Here is a 25,569-nt window from a genome sequence, read left to right on the forward strand (position 1 = left end):
CAGAACATCAGGAGGATTGAAGTATCGTTATTACCAAAGTGCTCATCATTTTCATTTTATGACAATATGATTTTGTCAAAACAAAGTAATACCTAACATTTTGTTGATTATTAGTTGTGGAATGAACTTGGTATGCATTATCTCATTTAATACAACAAGCTTTTGATCTATAGGTATTATTATTATATAATATGCAAATTATCACATTACATGTGAAGAAACTAAAGCTTAGAATAGTCAAGTAAATTCCCCAAGGTCCTGTAAGTAATAACGAGTGGAGTCAGGATTTAAACTCAAGTCTGTTCGACTTCAGAGTCTACAACACTATGCTCCCTCCATGACTTGCTTCACAATTTCTGCAATGGCTATCATGTCCTATTGAGAGTTTTATCACTTTCCTGACAATTCCACCCACATTCCACATCCCTGTTACCCTAAGGAAGATTGTGAGTGGGGATGGAACACTATGGACCCCTTTCCGTTCTCCAAAGGGTAAACTTATCATATTATTATTATATGATATTAATATATGATATATAATATTATTATATTATGATATTATCTTCCTCAAGTAGTTTATCGTACTGTGTTCTTGCCCAGTATCAAGAACTGCTTTAAAGAGAGAAGGATGTTCCAAAAGGGCAATTTGCAGTACTATTTAGGGGTAGGAGAATGAAAATTGCAGTTTTCTTTGTCTGAATCATGTGTACGTGGGTCTCAAACCTCCACCCTCCTTATCAAGTTTTGTTTTGTTTTGTTTCCAAGAACCAGTGGCTGGCTTTACCTCTTTCTACCTGCCGGATGGTTTCTGAATCAGATTATCCGATGCTTAATTTAAGTATCCCCATTAAAGTCCAGAGCCTGGGGAAATCACCCTGATTCTGTGTTCCCTAGCAACATCCCTGAGAGTAACAATAGCTTGGTAACTATGCCACTAGAAACATGCTGTAGGGAGAATACACAGAAATTGATATTAAATGCCTTAAATCTTGAGACTTCAAACATCATAGTTACCATGTTTGATTATTTACCTTTAGTGATGCAAAAACAAAAGACAGGAATAAATGTAATTATCTAAAATGACAACAGGTATACTAGATGAGTTTAGCAAACAGTGTGATATTTTCAGAGAAATTGCCATGGTGAAAATAAAATACCTTTCTTTATGATTCTAAGTCTTAAAATGTTAAATTTGTGTCAAAATTAAATTGTACTTATCTTGTAATATGACATGGCATATTTAAACAGTAAGCAAACTTAAAACTCCTTACAAATTTTTGTTGATGTTATGTATTTTTTCTGTTAATCATTTTTATTCTCTCTGTAGTTTTACCTTTGCAGAATGTCATATAATTGGAATCATATATTATGTAGCATTTTCAGATTGGCTTCTTTCACTTAGTAGTATGCATTTAAGTTTCCTCCAGGTCTTTTCAGGGCTTGATAGCTCATTTCTTTTTAGCGCTAAATATTGAATTGTATGGATGTAGCACACTTTATCCATTCACCTGCTGATGGCCATCTTGGTTACTTACAAGTTTTGGTAATTATGACTAAAGCTGCTATAAACATTCATGGGCAGGTTTTTGTGTGGACATAAGTTTTCACCTTATTTGGGTAAATACCAAGGAGCACGAATGCTGGATCATATGGTAAAAGCATGTTTAGTTTTGTAAGAAATTGCTAAACTGTCTTCCAAAGTGACTGTATCATTTTGCGTTCCTATATCCTTGCCAGCATTTGGTGTTGTCAGTGTTTTGGATTTCAATCATTTTAATAGATGTGTAATATTATCTCGTTGTTTTGATTTGTGATTACCTAATAACATGTGATATTGAGCATCTTTTCATATGCTTATTTGCTATCTGCATATCTTTTTTGGTGAGGCATCTTTGAGGTTTTTTGAGAATTTAAAGTGGGTTATTTATTTTCTTATTCTTCAGTTTTAAGAGTTCTTTGTATATTTTGGATACCAGTCCTTCATCAGATGAGTATTGCAAAGATTTTCTCTCAGTCTGTGGGTTGTCTTTTCTCTTAATATTCTATATTAAAAATAAGAATTTAATTATTGTAGCTTAACTAACACTAATTTAGGAACTGCTACCGTTATTATGGTATGTGATATAGGGAGGAAAGGTTATCTTTGTGGTTTCTTTGCAAAAACAAATTTCCCCACATTTAAAAGTCGTTGATTTATTCCTTCTCTTTGTACCCCCATCCCTTTATGGCTTAAGCTGCTGAGTTTCCAAGCAGTTCACGGTGAGGAAGAAGAGTGAAAAATTATCAGGGACTGTTTTTTCTGTTTTGATCAATAAGTGACCTCTTATAGTACTCATTATTCAAATAATAGCCAATAACTCAGTAAAGGTACGTGTGGATCATGCCTTTTTAAATATTTAAAAAAATAGTATCTTTGACACTCTTTGAAATTCTACTCAGTTTTCAAATTATTCCTCATAATTTTCAAAATTTCTGGTCACCAGTGGGTTTGTTTTTTGTTTTTTGCTAGTCCTTATTGTAAACAGCTAATTAAAACAAAACCATATTTTAAGGTTACATCATGCTATGAAATTTAATGATTTTATACAAAAATCAGTTTTTCCCCCAATTTTTGAAATACACACACATAATAGTAGTCAACCTGGGTTTATAAAACAAGACTATTTTATTTGGAAAAGAGATCATGAAAGTAATTATTTGTGTTAGTTAAAAGCTCTTCATGATTTCATTTTTCTCAATGAATTTATTTGCCCAGGAAAAGTTATTTTAAAGCCAAGATCAAATAGGAAGTCTAGGTCAGTAGTTTTCTAAATATTTGTATACGAGGAAGTCCAATATTTGTAACAGATAATGTAGAGCTGCTCTGGTTGGAGGTCAGATGGAGGAGGAAGAGACTGGAGTACACCCTCCTGCCTTTTCCCAGGTACCTCTGCAGAATCCACAGGGCTGTATGGAGGAGAACTGGAAAATTAGTCTAAATTATAATTTTTATTTAAAGCAACAACAAAACCAAATAGTCATTACTGAGCTATTTATCATGGAGTTCTAGGTGTCTAATTTATAAGGTTTCTGAATTAGACTTCAGGGCCTATGTTACATTTTATTACAGTCTACAACTTAAGTGTAGACTGGCAAGAATTAAACGAAAAGCCTGTTTCACAGCTGTTATGCATCTGGGAGTTTGGTTAAAGGAGCTAGCTTAGTTTAGCCTGAGTTGTGATAGAAAGCAGGGTCTAGAGGCCTTTTAACTAAAGTTCTGTGCTCTGATCAGAGCTGTATTTAATACTGGCCCATAAGTCCACAGAATTATAATTTGTAAGAGTCTTTAGGACATCAGTAACTTTTAAATCTTACCATGTGAAAAAAGATTATGTCACCTATGGACTTTAAAAGTCGTTAGCAAACTGGAATAAGGTGATGATAAAACCCAATATTTCTGAAACCTTTCTGTCCAAGTTTTGTACGTATCATGTTCCAAGTATTCTTTGTAATACACTACTCCTTTTAATATGCTTTAATGAGGAATGTTAATTCTGATAAATGAATGCTTCATGTCACAGTCATTGTACCACAGAGAAAGGTGAGTTACTTTTTGAATGTAACCTTCTTACTACGTTCTGGCTTCCTCCCAGGCTTGCAGATGGGTCAGGGGCTGTGGAGAGTGGCCAGAAACCAGCAGCTACAGCAGGAAGGCTATAGTGAGCAAGGCTACCTCAGCAGAGAGCAGAGCAGGAGGATGGCTGCCAGCAACATTCCTACCAGTCATCGTAAACAGGTCCCCGGAGGCATTGATATATATCATCTTTTGAAGGCAAGGAAATCTAAAGAACAGGAAGGATTCATTAATTTGGAAATGTTGCCCCCCGAGCTAAGCTTTACCATCTTGTCCTACCTGAATGCAACTGACCTCTGCTTAGCTTCATGTGTTTGGCAGGACCTCGCAAATGATGAGCTTCTCTGGCAAGGGTAAGTTCAACCCACCGTGTTTAATTCCGATATCTCTAAATATAATCATGCTTAAATGTTCTTTTTATAATAGATATATATGTTATGAAGTATTTCTTTTTATCCTGGACTTGTATTTTAAGTTGGTCTTTATTAAAACCAAGAGAGAGAAAGATACAGTTATCATCACAGTCAAATTTGATAGTGGGAAAAGAAGGAAGTATAAAAGAAAATAATGCCTTTACCAATCAAGGTGTGTCAGTTTATTCTAAAAACAGAAGTTAAGTGAGAATTTATAATCCAAAATTTAGAGTGTTCACATCTCTAGTGTAGTTTCTGCTTCCCATATGAAGAATAGGCATACTTAAAAATCATTATTCCCTAAATATTCCCCAAATCTTATTGTTTTCATTGGTTACAAATGGAGTATGTGTGTGTGTATTTACTAATTTGTGTATATATATATATTTTAATCAGAGGTGCTTGTTAGCATAATCTTTTATTGGTGAATATTTCATCTACTTTTTATTTTTTCTAACCACCATTTCATCAATGAAGTAGGCAAGTTTTAGAAAGCAAGGAGATAATCTACTTGCTGAAGTGAAAGTAGATTATAGAAATTTTGGCAGCTATTATACCAGGTTTAAATTTAAGCTATAAATCTAAGAACGTTTGTTGGAATAGAATCTCTTTTATGGAACCTGATTTATTCCTTAAATAGAAACATGTACTCGAGTCATAAAAATGTTACCAAACATAGACGAATCATTGGATCTTGGGTTTTCCAGCATTCTTTACTAAAGTTTATTTAAATCTTGTTATTTTAAAATGGGTCTCCCTAACAGTATAAAACATATCTAGAAACAAAAGTCTTTTTGAGACTTTAAATAGTTTCTAAAGGAAAATCTAATTAAGAGAATTAATGAATTATCTAAATAGCCAAACTTTAGTAAAAATGTATTTCCAGCAATGACATTCCTAACCCAGGCTTCCTGATCTACAGAATTAAGTATTAATTATATAGTTCATGTCTCAATCTCTAATAGATAAAAATCATAAGTATCATCTTGTTATTTTTTCATTGTCTTGTTATAATGAAGGTACTATGGAAGTGAGAGGAAATTCTACAGTAGTGTTTAAAATAAGTTAGTTATTAATTTTTTAATCATTTAATATAAGAAGAACTAAAAATACTTCAAAACTGACTCGTTCTTTTTATTTTATTTTATTTTATTAATTTTTTTATTTATTTATTTTTTTCCCCCAAAGCCCCAGTAGATAGTTGTATGTCATAGCTGCACATCCTTCTAGTTGCTGTATGTGGGACACGGCCTGAGCATGGCCGGAGAAGCAGTTCCTCGGTGCGCGCCCGGGATCTGAACCCGGGCCGCCGGCAGCAGAGCGAGCGCACTTAACCGCTAAGCCACGGGGCTGGCCCTCGTTCTTTATTTATAATCTCTTTTCTACATTTTAGTATTCCCAGCAAACTTAATTTGTGATCTTATATTTGAACTTTGAAAAAAAAATTTATTTCTAAGCTGATCTGAACTCAATCAGAATGTATTCTTCATTTGGGATTTAAATCTGGATTGTTCATTTCTGAAAGAAATGCTTCTTTTATTATTTACCACACAATTATGCCTATTTTTATGATGCTTGGATTTTTTTTTCTTAGTAATAAATTGCTTCTAGCATTTTAAATTAAAGGCTGGCTTAGTTTTTATTTTAACTCTGAATGTGTTGAATACTTATTAATGTTGAGAAGTTCTGTTGCTTTCACATAGCTTAGTAATAAAAGTCAAAAGCTATGGGACTCGATTAAAGAGGCTGCTAAAATATTGATAATTTTCTGAACAAGTTACTAAACTTACTGTTTTAGAATCAGTGATTTCATTTGGTTGGTAAAAATAATGCAAGGATATAAATTAACTATTAAGAAGATATTCTCATATTAAATTAGATATGTTATCCACTGTCCTCACAAGTTTTGATGTTATAGGCTGAGACAGTAACTTTTTCTTGTTTTCCTATTCATGTGTGTGTGAGTGAAAAGCAGGAAGTTTGAGCCAAAAATCAATAATGAATATCAGAAAGTGAAACTATTTTACTGTTTGTCACGACAAGTAGTGTTTTTGAACACACACAAAAATCAGATAATTTTTAGATGAAGAATCATTAAAAGTTATCAAAATACGATTTCAGTATTCTCCACGTCTCTAGAGTAATGCACTTATATTTAATGATCTGTGGTATATATCTGGAATTTCTAGGCATTGTAGCAAGATAAAACTTTCATTTTCAAATAATGACCAATAGCTAATACCTCTGTACAGAGTTGGAAACAACTATCCCAATCTGTAGAAATAGCGTTTTGAGATATGAACTGTTTTAGGTTTTAAAGAATTTTTGAACAATCATGTATCTCTGTGATTGTAAAGAACCAGTGTTTTGAAATAATTATCTTTAAAACAGCTAAGCTTAACATCACAGCTTTTGATGTATGTATTGAAGTTATAGAATTACAAACGATTTCTATGTTTAGTTTGCCTGTTGTTAATATATGTGTTGTTAAAAAAACAAAGTTCTCCCCCTGCCCAACAATCTTTTCTCCCCCATTCAGTTTTATTTCGCAGTAGAACACATAGTGACTTACTGTTTAGGTTCAAATCCTGCCTCTACGCAAATTAGCTGTGCCACCCTGAGCAACTTTTTTATCATGTCTGTTTCTTTATCTGTAGTACCAACATCATAGGATTGTTGTAAAAGTTAAGCAAGCTAATACTATTAAAATGCTTTAAATAGTGCCTGGCATCTAGTAAGCACTCGGTAAATGTTAGCTATCTTTACTATTGTTATTAATAGTTTATATTTAACTTCAGATAGTAGCCATGAAAACCGTATGAATAGCAGCGGAGTATTGTCTAGTATAGTGCGAGAAGATGAGAAGATGGGGCAGGTTCCACTCTGTTCTACACAGGGTCACTGGGAGTCAGAATCCACTCCAGGTCACAAACAATAAAGTACTCGTGAATATTATTAGTCTTTGTAACTCACATTTTATTTAGTACTATCAGAATTGCTAAGTTGAAGGCATTTGTCTATCATACTCTAGTAAACAAATAAAAAACAAGTACAGAATTAAAGATTTTAAAACTTTAGAATTATAAAATCCAATTTTATATCATTTCATGTTAATGTTTTTATCATGTGTATACATGTTTAGCTTAGGAAATTAAATATAGTAATGTTTTCGTATCTGATTTTATCTTACTTTTACAGGTTGTGTAAATCCACTTGGGGTCACTGTTCCATATATAATAAGAACCTACCTCTAGGATTTTCTTTTAGAAAATTGTATATGCAGCTGGATGAAGGCAGCCTCACCTTTAATGCCAATCCAGATGAGGTGAGTGAAGAACTTGAGTATTTGTAACAGTTAAACTTTATTACTATCTTGCTGCAGCTTTCCAATATATAAATTTGCAAGTAAAGTAACAAGTAATTGAATGTACCTTTTCAATCACTGGGAAGCCCAGTAATTGAAGTTAATGCTATATGACATTGTCATTTCTCTTTACCTTACTGTGTCCTATTCTAAGTCTTTCTACCTGCTCACTTTGTATGGCAGCTTCCATGACATATGTTCAGTCCTCTACTGGACCTGATTGAGTATTGCTACATCATAAGTGGAGAGCACAAAATACGTTCATGAAATTTTATCTGTAGCTTTTTCTTCCTGTTTTATTGTTTCTATTCCATAATGAAGCTAGAGATAATCACAAAGGACATTGTTCGTTTGCAACACATCAAAATGTTGTCTTTAAATAATGCCTTTAACAATCTGATTCCATGTTGCTCTAGCAACTGCTTATAGATTCTGTTATAAAATTGAATCATTTTGTATTAGTTATTTAATTTTTTTATTGTAATATATAAAAATGATCAAAATGTGAAGACAGTTCTTTCACTGATTTTTGTCCCCCCATTCTCATTCCATATCCTGGAAAGGTTAAGATTTTCAGAAATGTTTAAATATCAACTAGATTTATTCTTAAAAATTGAATGGAAATTGTACAGCACTTAGAACTACTACTTCTGGGTGGATTATTTTCTGTGGGAAAATTTAACTGGCATTTAATTTATTTAATTTTCAAAAGCCAACTTTTTTCATTTGTTGTAGAGGTATTAAGGACTGTTTAAGTCATGCAGTCAAATAGTTTTTAAAATATCTTGACTTTTGCTATGTTGTAATTAGAGAAATGTTTCTCCCATGCAAAATATTTGACTATTAAACAGAAATAGTGCTTTTATAAATGACACATTTTTTAAATTAAATTGATTTTTGCTTGTTATATATGATTTCTTTCCTTGTTAAATTTTTCTTGTATATGAATAAAAAATAAAGTATAACACCATGGCAAAGGTTTACTGATAAACACACTTTATCAGTGAAGTCTTAGCCCCACAAATATAACAAAGTATATATATTATAAAGCCTGGTATAAATATTTAAGTTAAAATATTTTTTCTCTCCTTTCACCATTGTTTCAAGAGCTTTTACTTTCAATAAATAGAAGACTGATATTTTTAACAAAAATAGAATGATTTATAAGTTAAAGTTCAAATTATATGTTTGAAATCAATATAATATTGATTTTTAGACTCTAACAATCATTCTTTAGAAGGCAAATAAATGGATAGACTATCATAAATTTAGGTTTTGTAACTTGTCCCTTTATTGCAAATTTTTTCTGATGCCTTTTATCATAAAATACTCTTGTTTTTACTTTATTTTTGGTCAAACGCAAGTTCTCTTCCTTCTAAATATGTAGCAACAGTAAACATGTCACGTTTTGATCTTGCACTATGCATACCTGCTCTGTACAAGAGATTCTGCTACACCTATGTATTTGAAGAATGGCATGGTTTCAGAGACTCCATTATTGTTGTTTATTAGAATTGGATATTACTTGTTGCTAATTAAAACAGTTCATATGACAAACTCTATAATAAGATGTATATTTTGCATTAGTCTCTTGAGTTAATTGAATGATCATTACTGGAAAGGAACTGAGGCAGAGTAGTACAGTGTTTTACTCTAGATACATAGGAATCAGGAAAGGCAGGCGTTGCAAGCCCCAGTCTTATTACGCCAGTTTATCAAGGCATACTGACCCTGGTTATGAATTATGCTGATGTTGAGTAAAACTGCTATCTTCAATTTATATCACTTGCAAATGTTACATTCTAAGAAAAATGTAACTTGGTAAGTACTGAGTTGTATGTAGAATGACAAAGTCAGAAAAGTTGGATTTTACTGCTGATACTGATTATGGTAAGTGGTCATTCCTTGCTAAAGGAGTATCAATGTTTTAAACAAATTATAAAGCCATCCTTTTTATGCAAATATGAAAATATAGCAAGGCCCTAATATACTAGAATATGATACAGTTTTAAATATCTAAATTGGAATAGTTAGATGTCAAAATATGTTGCCATCTTTGCAGCTACATATATCAGACTACTGAGTTCTTGTTATACCTCCTCTAGAGTGTTTGGAGGGGGGGCAGAGAAAAGAGGTAAAATTCAAGTCCTCTTTTTATCTGACAAAAAATTAAAAAAATTTAAACCCTACGTTTGCTAAGAGAGGGGATTGAAGTTATTAATTAAAATAAGATTTTTAGATCTTCAGATTTTACTTATCCATCCTACCTCCCATTGTTATTGAGAGTTGGCTGTATTTTCTTTTTCATCACTCCCTGGCCTGATTGAAGGATATCCTGGAGCATTCCAGAAGTGTTGAATTCACCATTCTGAAAGGGACACATAGTGCTGCCAAGAGGCATAGAGCTGAACCATTCAAAGTGACTTGCGGTTCCAGAATTCTAATTCTGTGTTTTTATGAACATCAGTAACTTAGCATGTGTTGCTTAATAGCAAAATAGAATTTTATCTTTACCAGAATGCACTTAGGTGCATAAATAGACAACGAAGGACATTGAAATACACTTGTAGGTGCAGAGAAATGAGGGGAAGTATTTTAATGACTATATTCTAAATTTTCTTTTATTGACCAATATAAATAATCAATGTCAATTTGGTTCTTTATCCAGGTTAAGACTTCAAAATTGTAATCATATAATTGAAAGAGTTATCCTAAAAGATGTTTTTGTAGAAAACTTATCCGTATGAGTCATACTTTAACCAGGTCTTTGAATGACTCTTGCCAAGTTTTTTGAGTGCTAGAAATCAGGAGTACTTTTTGGAGTTTGTTTGTTTTTTTTCCTCCTCACTGGAGCACTGTCATCAGATGTGTTATTTTCAGTTCATTTAAGCTGAGAAGTAAATTAGTTTTGATGATATGTTTAAATGTAACTGGTATTTATTGTAAGTAACTGAGATGAGATGTATGTAATTGTTCAGTATTGTAAAAAGTCTACTTTTCTGTAATTTCTAGTTCTGTACTTAACATTTTGATAGCAAACATCATTAAAATATTATAAAAATAAGAATACTTACAGCCACAGGGAACAAGATTCTCCAAAGGACATCGTTCATGTCACGGATATGGGTAACCAAACTCCACAGCAACTGCTGGCAGTGGCTCATGGGGTGGGGGAGAGCGTCTGCACAGTTTGTGGTACGATGATCTAGCACGCTGTTGTTATATGCATGACATTGTGATCTCAGCTGTACGTAGTCTTGATCTTGTGCATGAGCTTGTGTACTTTGTGGCAGGTGACCACATTCTAGTAAAGGAATGTGCTAAAAACCATCTGTTTTCATTAGGCTGTATTTACCTTGCATGTACAAGTTACGTGTGTTGATTTTATTCCACTAGCAATATTATGATAAAGTAATTTTACTTATCAACCAGTAAGCTATATTCCTTGTGTTCCATTTAGTATTAAACATTTTCTTGACATGGTTATTTTTAAATTTGGAGTCTGAAAAATTGGTAGTGAACATGGTTTAACTTTACCATATTATAGGTTTATTTTTGTTTGTGTAAATATGTTTTTTAAAAGTTTTTTTGTATAATATCCTCATGGAGTCGGGTAAAGAAGTCTTTTTTTTTTAACTATTTAAGCACATTTTTCCTGTGTTCATACAGAAAGACCCACATGCATATATGTTATATTTTATTAGATTGATCTGGGATAGAATCTACTATGAGAGATAGTTTAAATTTGACCTGTGTAGGGCCGGCCTGGTGGCTTAGCGGTTAAGTGCGCGCGCTCTGCTACTGGCGGCCCGGGTTCGGATCCCGGGCACGCACCGACGCACAGCTTCTCTGGCCATGCTGAGGCCGCGTACCACATACAGCAACTAGAAGGATGTGCAACTGTGACATACAACTATCTACTGGGGCCCTGGGGAAAAAAAGGAGGAGGATTGGCAATAGATGTTAGCTCAGAGCCGGTCTTCCTCAGCCAAAAAAAAAAAAAAGAGGAGGATTAGCACGGATGTTAGCTCAGGGCTGATCTTCCTCACACAAAAAAAATAAATAAAAAATAAATTTGACCTGTGCACATGGTTTAAGTGGAAATGTATAAGCAATTTATTTTCAAGATAACATATTCTTTTTTTTGTTGGAACAGCTAAAATATAAACAGGAAATTTGTAGGAGTTCTCCGTTACAGAATGAACTCAGGAGTTTATACTCGATTCTTATGAATAATATCTCACATAGTAAATCTTACTGACTTTTTGCTTGAATATACAACAGCAGAATATTCCTTACCATTACTTCATAGCATAGCAACAGTGATGAAAAATAACTTTTACTTTTATTCCTAGGGATAGAGAACTCTGATTGGTATCATCAGAATGTATAGATAAGCATTAGCCAAATGTATTGTTTGGAATAATTATTCCACGGGATAATGGACATAGTCAAAGGAGTTCCCAAGTCTAATAAATTTGACCATGACAGGTTATAATTAGTTGGCTTACTTACAGAATAACTTTTCGAAAACTTTAGTACATTAATGCATGTTGTGAGTATGTAAGAGGAGGTTATTGTATGCAGTATTATCCAAATTTATTTGACATAGTGTTTGTTTTGGGGGGATTTTTTTGTAAAGTAACATTCCAGGGAACACATTCTGAGATATGGTAGTATAGATTATCTGTAATGTTACAATGTGTAAATAAATATGTGTTCCTAAATGGATAGACACCTAGATTGAATGATTCAAATACCCTTTGTTCACCGACAGCTATCTGATGTTTATTTTACCTGTACTCTTCTTTCGTATTGAAAGTCTATGAATCGATAATTATTTGTTCTCCTTCATTTGGTCTGATAGTATTTTTTTTTAAAAAAAGAAAACTGACAGTTGAGTCTTAAAATACTGAGAGATTTATCCATGTTCCATATTTTGATTGTCATCTAATATGTTAAGGAAAGTGTTAGTTTGGAAAATAAGGGTAGAACAACAAACCTAATAGCAATATTGAATTCAAATAACTGCCTGTAAACATTGATATAAGTATCCAGGTCAAATAATTTGGAACAGATCATTCATCATTATATCCTTGTCATCTCATTCTCTACACTATGTTGAATCTTATCATCTCCTGCAACACAAAGGTATTCCCAGTGAAGGCTGACAGGTCACTGAGGTGCTTTTTAGTTTGGCAAATGTACTGCCTTTCAAGGTTTTATTCTTAGTTCTATAGGCCTAGAAATTTCACTTTATCTTTCTACTGAAAATGAATCAGTCTCTCAGGAATAAACTTATAGGTAGTAGAACTTGAGCCAAGTTGACAGTAAGATGGGTATACTTTGAACAATGCCTGATAGCAGAAAGAAAGATAAACTGAAATTCCTAAATTCTTAGCTTATGTTTTAAACTAAAATATATCTAGGAATAATTGGGTCCTCAGTGCCCTTCACTATGCTGCTCCACTCAGCCAATTTCACATTTTATGATCTGCTATAGCAGTACCCACTTTCCCTGTATGTATCAGCTAGGGTGTTTTAGACTGGAAGGAACAGAGAACATAACTAATAGTGGCTTCAATCATAAATTTATTTACTTCAAAAGAGGCCCAGAGGTGGGTATCCCAGAGTTTTTTCAGTGATACACTGATCTCATCATGGACCCTCAGTGTGTTGACTTTTGCCCTCTCTCTCTCTTTTTTTGTGTGTGTGTGTGTGAAGAAGATTGGCTCTGAGCTAACACCTGTTGCCAATCTTCCTCTTTTTGCTTGAGGAAGATTGTCCCTGAGCTAACATTTGTGCCAGTCTTCCTCTATTTTGTATGTGGGATGCTGCCACAGCATGGCTTGATGAGTGGTGTAGGTCTGCGCCTGGGATCCAAACCCATGAACCCTGGGCCACCCATGCAGAGCGCACAAATTTAACCACTACGCCACTGGGCCAGCCCCGACTTTTACCCTCTTTTAATAACAAGATAGGTATCATCTCAACACATTACATTCTCACATGAAAGTATCCTCAGCACAAAGAAAGGGGACAAAGAAACTGTCTCCTCAAATTTCTTGTGCTTATTAGGGAGAAAAAAATCTTTTTCAGGAGGCTTCAGTGTATTTCTGCTCATTTCTTATGAACAGAACTGAATTATATGACCGATAGAGAACAGAATAGAAAGGATTACATGATTGGCTTAGACTTATCATGATTTAGCAACTGTAACTAGACCAATAGAGAACAGAATAGAAAGGATTACATGATTGGTTTACACTTATCATGATTTAGCCACTGTGGCTGAGATGGTAGAAGCAATGAAAAGAATGAAATGGCCTTCGGGCAGGTATTCAAGTGTCTGCAACACTATTTTTACCAGTGAGCTGCTCGCAAAATTTGTGATGCTGCTTCTCTTATTTCTGGGCTCTGCTGGTTTAGAAGCTTTAGTACCCAAAGGAGGAATATTGACACCAGAGGCACAACAATTCAACTTGGTTGCTGAGACTACCTTCTTGCTGTTTTATGTCCTCCTGCCACTGAGCAAACAGACCGAAAAAAAGTATGAGGGAGGGTGGGTAATTATGCTGTGGTTGAGGAGATTAAGCCTAATTACCAGAAGGAAATAGTTACTCCCACAGAGTGGGGAAAAACAGAAGGATATAGGGGGAACTCAGGAGATGTTATAGTGTTCCCTCTAATACCACTATATCCTGTGGTAAGAGTAATTGTTTAAAAAAATCACAATACCCCTACATGGGCAGGGTTTCAATCCCATCATTTAGACTCCTCACTAAGATAAATAACCGCAGCCAGCTGAAATGCTGGCTCCATTGCAAGCCTCAAGAGTTGAATTTAGGTTATTCTAAGAAAATCATGTTAATTTTATTCCCCTTGGCTTCCACGGCATCCATGTAATCCACTTCTGACCTATGAGATTGGAGGAACATGTGCAGAGGAAGATTTGTTTAGGGTTCAAAAAGAGACAAAGGAAATTAGTACTGTGTGTGTATTTGTGTGTGTGTGCACATGTGTGCTTCTGGGCATTGGTGTATGAGGATGTAATGACAGGAACACCTGGAGCCATCTTTCAGCCATGAGGGATATTAGTAACATGCTGAGAATAGCACATTAGAAAGAAATAATTAGGTCCATGATGCTGTCTGTGAGTCGTTTAACAACCCTGGAGCCAAATTACTTTGGAACTTCTTGTTATACAAGGTATTAAGTCCCTTTACTTTTTTTTGAATCGAGGGTTCTTATTGTTTGCAATCAAAAGCATCCTAATGCATCATCATCATTATTATTATTACCCAAACTCATTAAGAATTTGATATGTAATCCTGAACACAAATTATTTTTTATAAAAATAAACATTGCTAACTTTCATTAGCAAATTAATTAAATTTATCCCCAAATTTGCTGATGAGAATTTAATCAGAGCAAAAGGAGCTAGTTAACAATGAGGGAAGTCCTTCACTGAATATACCTTAAAAAGCTTTCTCCTCTATAAGAATTACTTACCTAAAAGAGCTAAAATGCTCAAGTTCATTGGCAAAGCCCTTTTCCCTTCATCAGCTTTAGAGTCAAAGTGAAAAATTATGCCTCTCAGGCACTAAATATCATCCTCTGTCTAGATAAGTTAATATCTTCAATCTGGTTGCAACTAGTCAAGTCATACTAAATTGGAGGCCATTCACTTTTTTGAGGGCAACATGCCATGTGTATGGATCTGTATGGATGTTATCTGTCTGTCTCTTTTTAATCTGATCCATCATGTGTTGATTTTATGTTTAAGAAGGCAACTTTATCCTATGTCTATTAAGTCAGTTTATTTTACACCCTACCTTCACCATAATATATTTTGGCCACCCTCCCTTTCCCTTGTCTCCAGGAGTCATTCCAGTATGTGGTGTAGAGTCAGTCCACAGAAAGATGTTGGTGGACTCAGTGTAAACGTTTTAGAAGCTGCTGAGAGAAACAAATTTCCCAGGCCCTCTTCTAGTCTTAATCTAATTGAAAAAGAGATTCAGGGCTAGAGTATCCCATAGTTTATTCCTCAGTCAAACCACTTGATGCATTTGCTTTTGTTTTCCTCAATATGCTATGGGAGATACTCTTATCTCATTTAGTGTGAATTGTCTGGAGTAAAAGTAAACAGAAACTAGTGGACAATGTATCGATCTAGGACTTTCAACTAGATAAAAGAATAAAGTTACAGTATTTTAGCACCACAACATCCATACTACCAACACCAAATTTAAAAATGTGAAATGCTAAAATGAGCAAGATTTTTTCTTTCTTTGAATTTTACTTTTGTTACCAATTTAGATAAATGTACCTGGAGAGTTTGTAATATTGTGTTAATATTTTAAGCACATTTCAAAGAAAAATCTGTTTCCCTTTTATTTCCTTATCATAGCCTGACCACCTTGATACCTCCAAAATGTTCTTCCTTATCTGGTGGGACCACGGTTTCAGTGAAACTTGACATTACTTTCTAGATTTAAGTTCTCAGCTTTAATGTCCAAGGTAGTTGTCTCTCCTACATGTCTTTCCTAAATTTAGCAATTGCTGCTAACAAAGTCACAGTAAATGTCACTCTAAAGTATGAGTGCTTTATCAGAAATCTAAAAGACAATATTTCTTCAATTCTTGCCTGTCATTAATTGTACAGGAGATGTTTTAGTGTCTTTAATACACTAAATTTAATAGTCCATCAATTTAATAGCAGCCCTGAAATATGGGAGTATGCAGGAAACACTACATTAAATGCAATTTTTTAACCAACTAACTGTAGTATACATTTATCCCTAATATTATATAACATTTTCTTTTTTCATATCATCAAGTTTTTGAGGATGTCTTCTTTATAATCAAAGTCTTAAGATCTTTGCGAACTACTTTGGGCCCCAGCAGTTAAATAGAGCATCAGAGTAACATGTTGCTTTTTGTTTTTTGAACTGATGACTCTGACCTTGAAGAGTTTATAATTTGAGACATTTCAAAGTACACTGGAGTTTTGGTCCAACTCATAGGTTTTTGTTGTTGTTATCTCTTTTTTACCCCTTATTTAATTATATAATCCTTAAAAGTTCACAGCTTCTCTTGAAAGTCAGCTGGAAACTATCTCTAGATAGCTTCAAACATTCATTCAACAAATATTTATTATTTATCTCTCCACTTACTAGCTGTGTGATTGTGACCTTGGCAAATTATTTAACCTCTCTGTGCTTCAGCTTCCCCATCTGTAAAATGGGGACAATGTTAGTACCTATATCATGGTGGTGGTGTGAGTATTAAATGAAATAATGTACATTAAGTGCTTAGTGCCTGTAATTGTTCAACAAAATGTAGCTTTATATTTACACTAGAAGTACAGCTACAACAGCTTATACTACCAAGAGCCAGGCACTGCTCTAGGCTTTGGGGTTCTTCCTCTCCTGGAACTTTTGGATTCTAGTAGATAAATATTTGACACCTGAGTAATAGTCCTTCATGAAGTACGTATGTGTCACACCAACATCTTCTGGCTTTAGATGCCGAGACCCTTTCCCTTTGATTTCATTTCCTGGCATGTAATGAGCAATCTTTTGCATATACAGTAACTTTTTGTTTCAGTGGTGCTGCGTAGTTCAGTCTTTTTGAGGACATTTTAAGCAATAATTATGTTCCAAAATTATGTTCAAATTAAAACATGTGTCTTGGCAGAAATGGTGGTAGAATGAATAGATACTTTAATTACATGAATAATTATACACATGCGCTGGCAGTGAAACTACCATTTAAATCCCAACTTCCATCTCTGCTTGTCTACTGTTAAGATTTGGGGTTTTTTTTAATGTTGTTTATTTCAAAATTGTTTCAGAGCTGTTAAAATATATTTATAAATGTAGATATTAAAATCTAGGTAATATGATAATATAATTTTTATTTATCAAAGTTAGTCATTTAAAGAGTTATAAATATACACATTGCAAATGGAATATTTGTGTGTAATTTTTATAAAGCAGAAATTCTAAATTAGCTAACATTGGTGTTCACATGTGTCACTTTCTCATTAGTTTGAATTGTTATTAATCGTACCTTAACCTAATAGAGGTTTCTCTCCATATTTTGATTGTAATGCTTTCTTTTTCTAATTTACAGACAGATTAGAGATAGAATGTACTTTTCAAAGAAGCTTACCTCCACTGCCAGCAACTTTGTCAATAATAATTACAATAATGATTGTTATATTTAATTATTAGTAGTGGGCCTGCCCTGTGTCGTAGCGGTTAAGTGCGCATGCTCAGCTGCTGGCAGCCTGGGTTGGGATCCGGGGCGCGCACTGACGCACCGCTTGTCAGGCCATGCTTTGGTGGCATCCCACATAAAGTGGAGGAAGATGGGCATGGATGTTAGCCCAGGGCCAGTCTTCCTCAGCAAAAAAAGAGGAGGATTGGCATGGATGTTAGCTCAGGGCTGATCTTCCTCACAAAAAATAAATAAATAAATATTAGTAGTAATTTATCATTTAGGAAGTACCTTCATATTCATCATCTTGTTGATCTATTTTGGGGACTATTAGAACTCACAGATATGGTTCTTTTTCTGTTTGAGGCTATTAGACTAATTAATAGGGACTTTTATTGTTATTTAAAACCTTAGGTAATGAAGTTCATGTTATTCTGTCTAGTGTCATTGCTTCCTCTCCTATGGAAAAGAAGCAGAAAGATCTGTCCTACTCCTCTCCTCCATTTTCCCTGGACTCTATTAGAGTGGATTTTCCATTTTTCTTTTGATTTTCTTTGAACTGCCCCTCCTTAATGTGAGATTTCCTGTTGACATCTTCTAGCTGCAAATAATTTAGGGTATCTGTGTGACTGTTCTTAGCAATTTCTCAGCATTGTGCACTTTAATGTGCTGAAATGTTCTCCATAAATTGTTCTTGGAAGCTGAAGTCCTTGCCGGTGCAAACAAGGTCCGTGAATAAACTGATTTCATTTCATAGTCCATACTCAAAACTGAACAGTATGACTCTTCATTATCCTTCAGATAAAGTGTGATCTTCTGACCAATTTCTGTAGCTATCAGAGGGAACTAGCTACAGGATTTTGGCACTCTCTCTTCTCTTTACAGCTGTCTCTTCTCCCCCAGAAGTATGGCCAGTGTGGGCTCCCTGTTCTTCCCAGGGAAGAGACAAGACAGAAATCTGCAATTCAGATTTCAAACTGACGTCAAAATTATCTTCACATTTCTTTCCCAATTTTCATTACCCCCTTTCCTGTTACTGCTAAGTCACACAGAGCCTTCCAGTGAATAGCCTAGTTATGCGTACCTCAGTAAGATGAAAACGTTACTTATGGCTCTTATAAAATAATCTTTCCACATAGGACAGCTTTAAAAACCTGGCCCTAGTTTTTGCTTTAGTCTTTGAACGTAGTGACTAGATTGGGAATAACAATTATAGGATGTATGAGCAGCTTAAATTACCGTGAATAAAAGCAGTGTGTGACATTTCTGAAGTATGTGCTGAAAGTCAGTGTTACACAAAGGAGAGTGGCGTGGAAATTTACAGAAAGGAGAAAACATTGCAAAACTTAATGGGTACAATGAAATGAAATGACAGGATAAAAACATGGATACCTAGTCTTAAACTTGCTCATTAAGTAATCTGCATTTATTTTACTGCAGTTAAAAAAGCAAGGTGTTGATATTTTTGTTTGCAGAATACATATCCCTGGATGAATTTCAGCTATTCAAGTTCTATGTGGGTTTTTTTCCCTTAACCATAGAACACAGGTTCTCTGATTAAATAGGGAGCATGAGAACTGCTGGACTGAACAAGAATTAATAGATTTTACATTTTTCTTAGCATTTCCGAAAGCACTATAAAAAAGAAGAAATAGTGTCAGAACACTCATCTTAACCATTGTTGCTGCTATTTTCAAAGAAGACAACGGCAGTACTACCATTTGACCTGTAGAGGGCTGCCCTCTGATATGCTGATTTTTTTTTTTACTATCCAGAAAGTAAGGTTTTCATAACATACATTGTATCTCCTAATTTTTACATTACCTTTACTGTGAAAAGGTGACATTTCAATTGTTCATTTCACTGTGTGTAAAATGTATCCTCAAATATTAATATATCAGTTCTATTGAAAGAAAAATTAGAAATCCTGATTGAGCTATTTTGTTTTATGAATATTTATTGTTAAAATTTAAGGATTGTTATTTTAAAAGTCTTCAAATGTCGTTTTATTTTTTTATTACTTTTTTTAATAATTTTTATTGATTTATTTTTTTCCCCCAAAGCCCCAGTAGATAGTTGTATGTCATAGCTGCACATCCTTCTAGTTGCTCTATGTGGGACACGGCCTCAGCATGGCCGGACAAGCGGTGCGTCCATGCACGCGGGGGATCTGAACCCGGGCCGCCAGCAGCGGAGCACGCGCACTTAACTGCTAAGCCACAGGCCGGCCCCCAAATGTCGTTTTAAAAAGAAAATTAAATGCAGTGTCCAGTTTTCTTTCTATTCTAAGGACAGGTTTATTACTTGAAAAGTAGTAGCCTCAGTGCTGGATTTTACATTGTATACACAGTACTGGATTTATGTTGTTTACATTGAACAAAACTGGCTAAACTAAATTTTTTTTGTGAATTTCTTTACTATCCTGTTATTTAGGAAAAACAAATTAAGAATACTCCCTTGTATGTCACAATTTTGTTTTATTAGTGATTTCTTTTATTGATACCAACTGTTACACAATGTTTCTGCCAAACGTCTGTGCCAATAGCCAGTATTTTCAGTACCAGTAGTCAGTACTCTTTTTTTTTTTTTTAAGTAAGACTTTATTTATTTATTTATTTATTTATTTGAGCAGGTTTAGGTTCACAGAAAAAGTTAGTGCTTTTCCATTTGGCTTTGCATGCATAGTTTTCTAGAATTTACTCTGTTCCCAAATATATATTTTCTGGTTCTAAACATATATATGGTAGGTTTTGCTTTTGAAGCACACTGTGGATAATAATGGTGTGAGTCAAAAAATAAATCTTTATTAAAAGGGGAGAGAAAGCATGGATATTTATGTAATAGAAGAAAAGAAACAAAGTAGCTATATCTTAAAACATGACTGCTTATGTGAAAAGAGCCATTCTTATAAGAAAATGGAGAGATGCATTATATAGGTTACTAAGCTTCAACATCTCTTTTTTTTTTTTTTTTTTGTGAGATCAGCCCTGTGCTAACATCTGCCAATCCTCATCTTTTTTTTTTTTTTTTTTTTTTGCTGAGGAAGACTGGCCCTGGGCTAACATACGTGCCCATCTTCCTCCATTTTATATGGGACGCCGCCACAGCATGGTTTGCCAAGCAGTGCGTCTGTGCGCATCCCCAGGATCCGAACCGGCGAACCCCGGGCCGCCGCAGCAGAGCGCGCGCACTTAACCGCTTGCACCACGGGGCCGGCCCCTCTTTCTTTATTCTAAATTCTTTAATATTGGTTTAAACTATTTGTTTATGATTTCTTGAATTATTTGTGTTTGCCACCTAAACAAATTCCATAAAAACAGCTCACCACTCTTAGTTGATTGTGTAAGTCTTGGTACTATTATTTGCTTAACAAATTTTTGTGACATACTCTATGGAATTTGCTTTACAAAATTTCTTGATTTTTTTTTTTTTTTCCCCTTGGGTCTCTGAAAACATCTGTTCTATTAAAGAAAACCTTCACATGACACGGGATGAATTCACATTAGCTTCTCCTGGGTTCTCATTGCCACTTGGCACTCCTTTTGTTTATTTCTAGTGGATTCCCTGTTATACCTCACACCAGTGTTGATAGAAATCTTCCACTTTCTCGAGGATCCAAATCAGCTTTCTCTTTTCCAGCTTTCTCCAGATGGTTTGTCTGCTCTAAGAAGAAAACTGACATGCACTATGTTTTCTGCTCTTACCAGTTTCTTAATATACCTGTCTCTGAACCAACACTACTGTCCTGTCCTCCAGGCCTAGAAAGTATCATAAACTCCACCTGTATTTTCAATTCTTTTCTCTACCTTGCTGCTCCCGTTATCTCCTCTTTCTCCTGCACGTCAGTCTTTTCCTCTCTCCTTTGGTTCTCTTTCTTTTGTCTTCTGACATGCATAGGTCAAAATTATCTTGAAAAAAATTCATTTTATCTGTTTGCCCCCTAATTTTGCCATTTATTTTTTCCTGCTTTGTACTAATACATTTTTCAAGTGAGTGGGCTATACTTGGTTTCCATATCTTGAGCTCATTTCTTGGTTTCTACTTACACTTCCATTACTCCAGAAAGAGACCTCTTGAAAGTCACTACTTTCTTTTCTCCCAATCACCAAATCCAGTGCCCCCTTTTCCCATTTCGTCTCCTTGAGCTATCTGAAAGAAAAAGGAAACTAGCCATGTTCTGTGCTAGGCACTTTTCTACCTTCACAATCGCCATCTAAATAAGATTTTTACTGATTAGGAAACAGGCTCGGAAAGGTTGAGTAAATTATGTTCACATAATCATTAAGCAGCAGAGCCATGACTTAGTTCCTCTTCTGAACATTATGCTCTTTCAACTGTACTATGTAATTGCGTTGTGTACCCTTTTATTTAAATTTCAAAGGCTCTTAGCCTTTGGGATATTATTCTATCCCTGTCCTCTTCATTATCTGCTCCCTTACTGACTCTTCTTATTCAAGATCCTTAATCCGTGCCTTCAGCCCTTACTTTCTTTATATCATATTACATTGCCAACTGTCTACCCTGCCTTTCTAGTTGTATCTATCATTACTTGAAATTGAACGTTTCTAAGACCAAACTCATCACTGTTTCCTTCAAATCAACACCCTCTATAACCTGTGTTTTTTTTTTCTGTCAGTCATTTCCTTCCTCATCTCAGCCAGAAACATCAGTTATCTTTATTTTTCACTTTTCATTATCCCTTGGCTTGATAGCCAGTATATTAATCATGCTCCTACCATTTATTTTCATATATGTAGCATATGGGTTTTTTCCCCACATGTTTTAGAATAGATTCTTTCCTTGGTATTTCTATTGCTTTTCCACACTTTCAGTCCTGGACAGTTGTGGTAGCCTATGTCTAATTTCCCTTCCATTATTTCTCTTTATATTGATGTCAAATTTACGTTGCAGGCCATTGCTTCATCATATTGAAAGCCTTCAGAGGCTTTCAGTTACTCAGTTACGTAGAGTAGAGAATAAACTTCTTACCCTAAAATTCAGCACTATTTCTGCTACAGTGCGGCTCCAGACTTGTTCTCAAACCCAAGATAGTTCCCCCTCTTTCCTGATAATAGCCTGAGTTTTTTATCTTACAATGCTTTTGCTCACATAATACAATATTGACTGAAATATTCTTGTTTAGTGTTCTCATTCTCAGCTATCTAAATTCCTACCATTCCGTCAAAGTAGATATTCCAGGAAACCTCATCCAAATGTCCTGTCCCACAGTGATTTTTCCTTTCATTAAACTACTGAAACACTTATTTTTTTTATAATCATTCATTTAGGCCTTATTTGACTGCCTTGTATCATAGATTTATCATGTGTATATTCTAGTTATTTGCATACCTGTCTCATCTCCCCAGATAAACTTTAGATTTTCTTAGAGTAAAACTCTGTTCTATACTTCTCAGTGTCTCTCACTGAATACCTTGCGTATACATATATGCCTTGTGCTTAACACATTTTTAAATAAAGATGTGGACAATTTTAATATATTTGTTTTTATTCAGTGTTTTAGAAATACTTTTAAAGCAGATACATACCTATCTGTATGTATATATACAAGACCTACATATGTCTGTTTTACAAACTATTCTTTGGGTGTTCATCTTTATATTTAATCTAAAATTAAATGGATGCTTCTTTCAAAAATCACATTACTAAGAAATTTAAGATTTGTAACATGAACATTATTTACCAGTTTATCATTTTACAAAGAATTATGAAGCCTAATATCTATATCCAATCCATTTTCATAATATGAATTACCTCACTGTAACTTTCCTTTAAATCTATTTTTTAAATAAAATCCATTTGACCAATAGTTTTCTTTCAGCTGACAAGAGCTTGCCTTTATGCTGTGGAGCCAACTCATTATAGAACTGACACCATCATAATTTATCTCAGAGTTGTATGTCAGAAATGTTTTAGAGTTATCCCCACAGGAAAAAAAGGAACTACACTGACTATAACAATGTAAATAATTCTATAAGTTGAACAGAATAGAGTTTGCATAATGAAGTTAAAATTTATATAGATTAACCGGTCAAGTTAAAGTAAGTATGTAGTAATAATTTGAAGCTTAAGCTTACTTTGGAAATGTAAAAAAAATAAAATCAAGCGAATGGCAAACTATTGCCCTTTAAATAACTCAGTTAACTGTAGTTGCAAGCATGCCCTTCCTTATGTGGCACTAACCTGCCTCCCTATCACTGACACTCGCTAACTCTACTCCTGTACTCATCTAGAATAGAGATTCCTAATTCGACACTTTTATAGTGAATCATGTAGATAATAGTGAACTACAGCTTTCCCTTTTCTGGAAACTATGTTAATACAGGCTAATATTAATGTTCATGATTTCCTTAGCTTGTGAGACACCACACACACACACACACACACACACACACACACACACACACTGCTGACAGTTCTAGTCCTGATTAATAACTAATATGCTGTGTGGTCTAGGAATCTCTCTGTACCATTCTCCCAAAACTTTATTAAAAATAAAAAATATTTATACCACTTATTAAACAAGTGTACAGTTATTCAACAGATGTCATCCTATGGTTTCTTTTATATTTCATTGCTTACATAACAAGATAGGAATTCAAGTGATTGCCAGCTTGCTTATTGAAGAAGATTATAATCTGGTCCCATGCCTTTTCCTATTTGTCATCCCCTTACCCTTCACTTTGCTAGCCCTTCTAAAGTAATCTTCCTTTGCAGAGAAATCCCAGACTTGAAACTGATGACCTCCTCTCCCCTAGCAGAATTGGCTTCTTTCAAGCTGTGTTCCTCATTTTTTAGGATTGGGTTTAAAACTGTTTGACTGTGTATGTGCTTACTCCTTGTATTTGATTGATTTTGGAGAACTCAAGTTAAGTTAGATATTAAATTCTCAAAACATGATTCCATAAAAAAGGAAATGAGCAAGAGTATGTTTTTATGATGCTTACATGAGGCAAATACCAAGGAGCATCAAATGATATTAAAATGGCATATATCGTATAATTAGAGAATTATATACTATTTAATAGATCATATTAGTGGTTTTTATATTTTGTGTAATTTTTAAAAGGGAGATTAGAATTAGTTTTACATCTCTTAAATATTGATTTACAAGTAGGTATGAATAAAGAGCCTATTAAATAATACTTAATTGACATTCCTTTGTCTTTGAGTCACTTGGGTTAAAATTAAGCACTGGAAATACTTCTGAAATATTGTTATTCTTTTAAGTGGAGGAATTTTGGAAAAAATCAAACCTGACAATTTTTGCTAAGTAGAGCAATTAAATATACAGTCAACTCTCGATTATTCAAACTAATGGAAGAAAGGATGGAACAAGCATTACTATTTCTCTACTTCCTGCCCCCTCAGACAATTGCTGAGAGCCTCATTCCAAATTCTTTGGCTTTCCATCTTGATCATGTTACATTTTCTAGTCTTGTATCCAGGATGCAGTCTGAAATATAGCTTACAATTGAGTTGACAAGAAAGTTTCATATTATCACATTCTGTTCTTCTTTATATACATTTTTAAAATCAGTGCTGTAGCATTGCTTTTGTATTATTAAAATTCACATGAGAATTTGATAACATTGCTATTAGGATATTATCCTGATGGCTCATAAAATTAGTTTTATATAAAAAGAATCTTATCTTTGAATTATAATTTACAGATAATTATAACTTTCAAAAGCATTACCTCATGGTACCAAATTGCTTTTTAAATTTTTAATATAAAAATTTTATGAGTTTTTATCTTGAAGAGTCTTTTATAAAAATTCTTCCAACTTTTTGAATTCTTAATGTGTGCAATATTTCTGAGTACTATGTAAGTGTTTGTAAAAGGGAAGAAATGCTGAAGGAATTTATGTGTGAAAACAGTATGTTGTGTATATATAATACGTCATTTTCTCTACCAATTAACTGCACACAACATG

The 25,569-nt window shown here is 34.2% G+C and overlaps 1 protein-coding gene across 3 annotated transcripts in view; it reads left to right on the forward strand.

The window, feature by feature from the left end:
* FBXO8 (F-box protein 8) overlaps positions 1–25,569 on the forward strand; it is a 47,110-nt gene that overhangs the window by 17,112 nt on the left and 4,429 nt on the right. For all 3 annotated transcript variants that reach the window (XM_004433498.2, XM_087437419.1, XM_087437418.1), the window contains 2 exons: positions 3,633–3,966; positions 7,225–7,351. In XM_004433498.2, coding sequence (XP_004433555.1) covers positions 3,641–3,966; positions 7,225–7,351 — 453 coding nt within the window. In that variant the 5' untranslated portion in view covers positions 3,633–3,640. The remainder of the gene's footprint in view (positions 1–3,632; positions 3,967–7,224; positions 7,352–25,569) is intronic.

The sequence above is a fragment of the Ceratotherium simum genome, chromosome 12, assembly GCF_057802395.1.
Source record: "Ceratotherium simum simum isolate JZ-2026a chromosome 12, ASM5780239v1, whole genome shotgun sequence".
Classification (NCBI taxonomy): domain Eukaryota; kingdom Metazoa; phylum Chordata; class Mammalia; order Perissodactyla; family Rhinocerotidae; genus Ceratotherium; species Ceratotherium simum.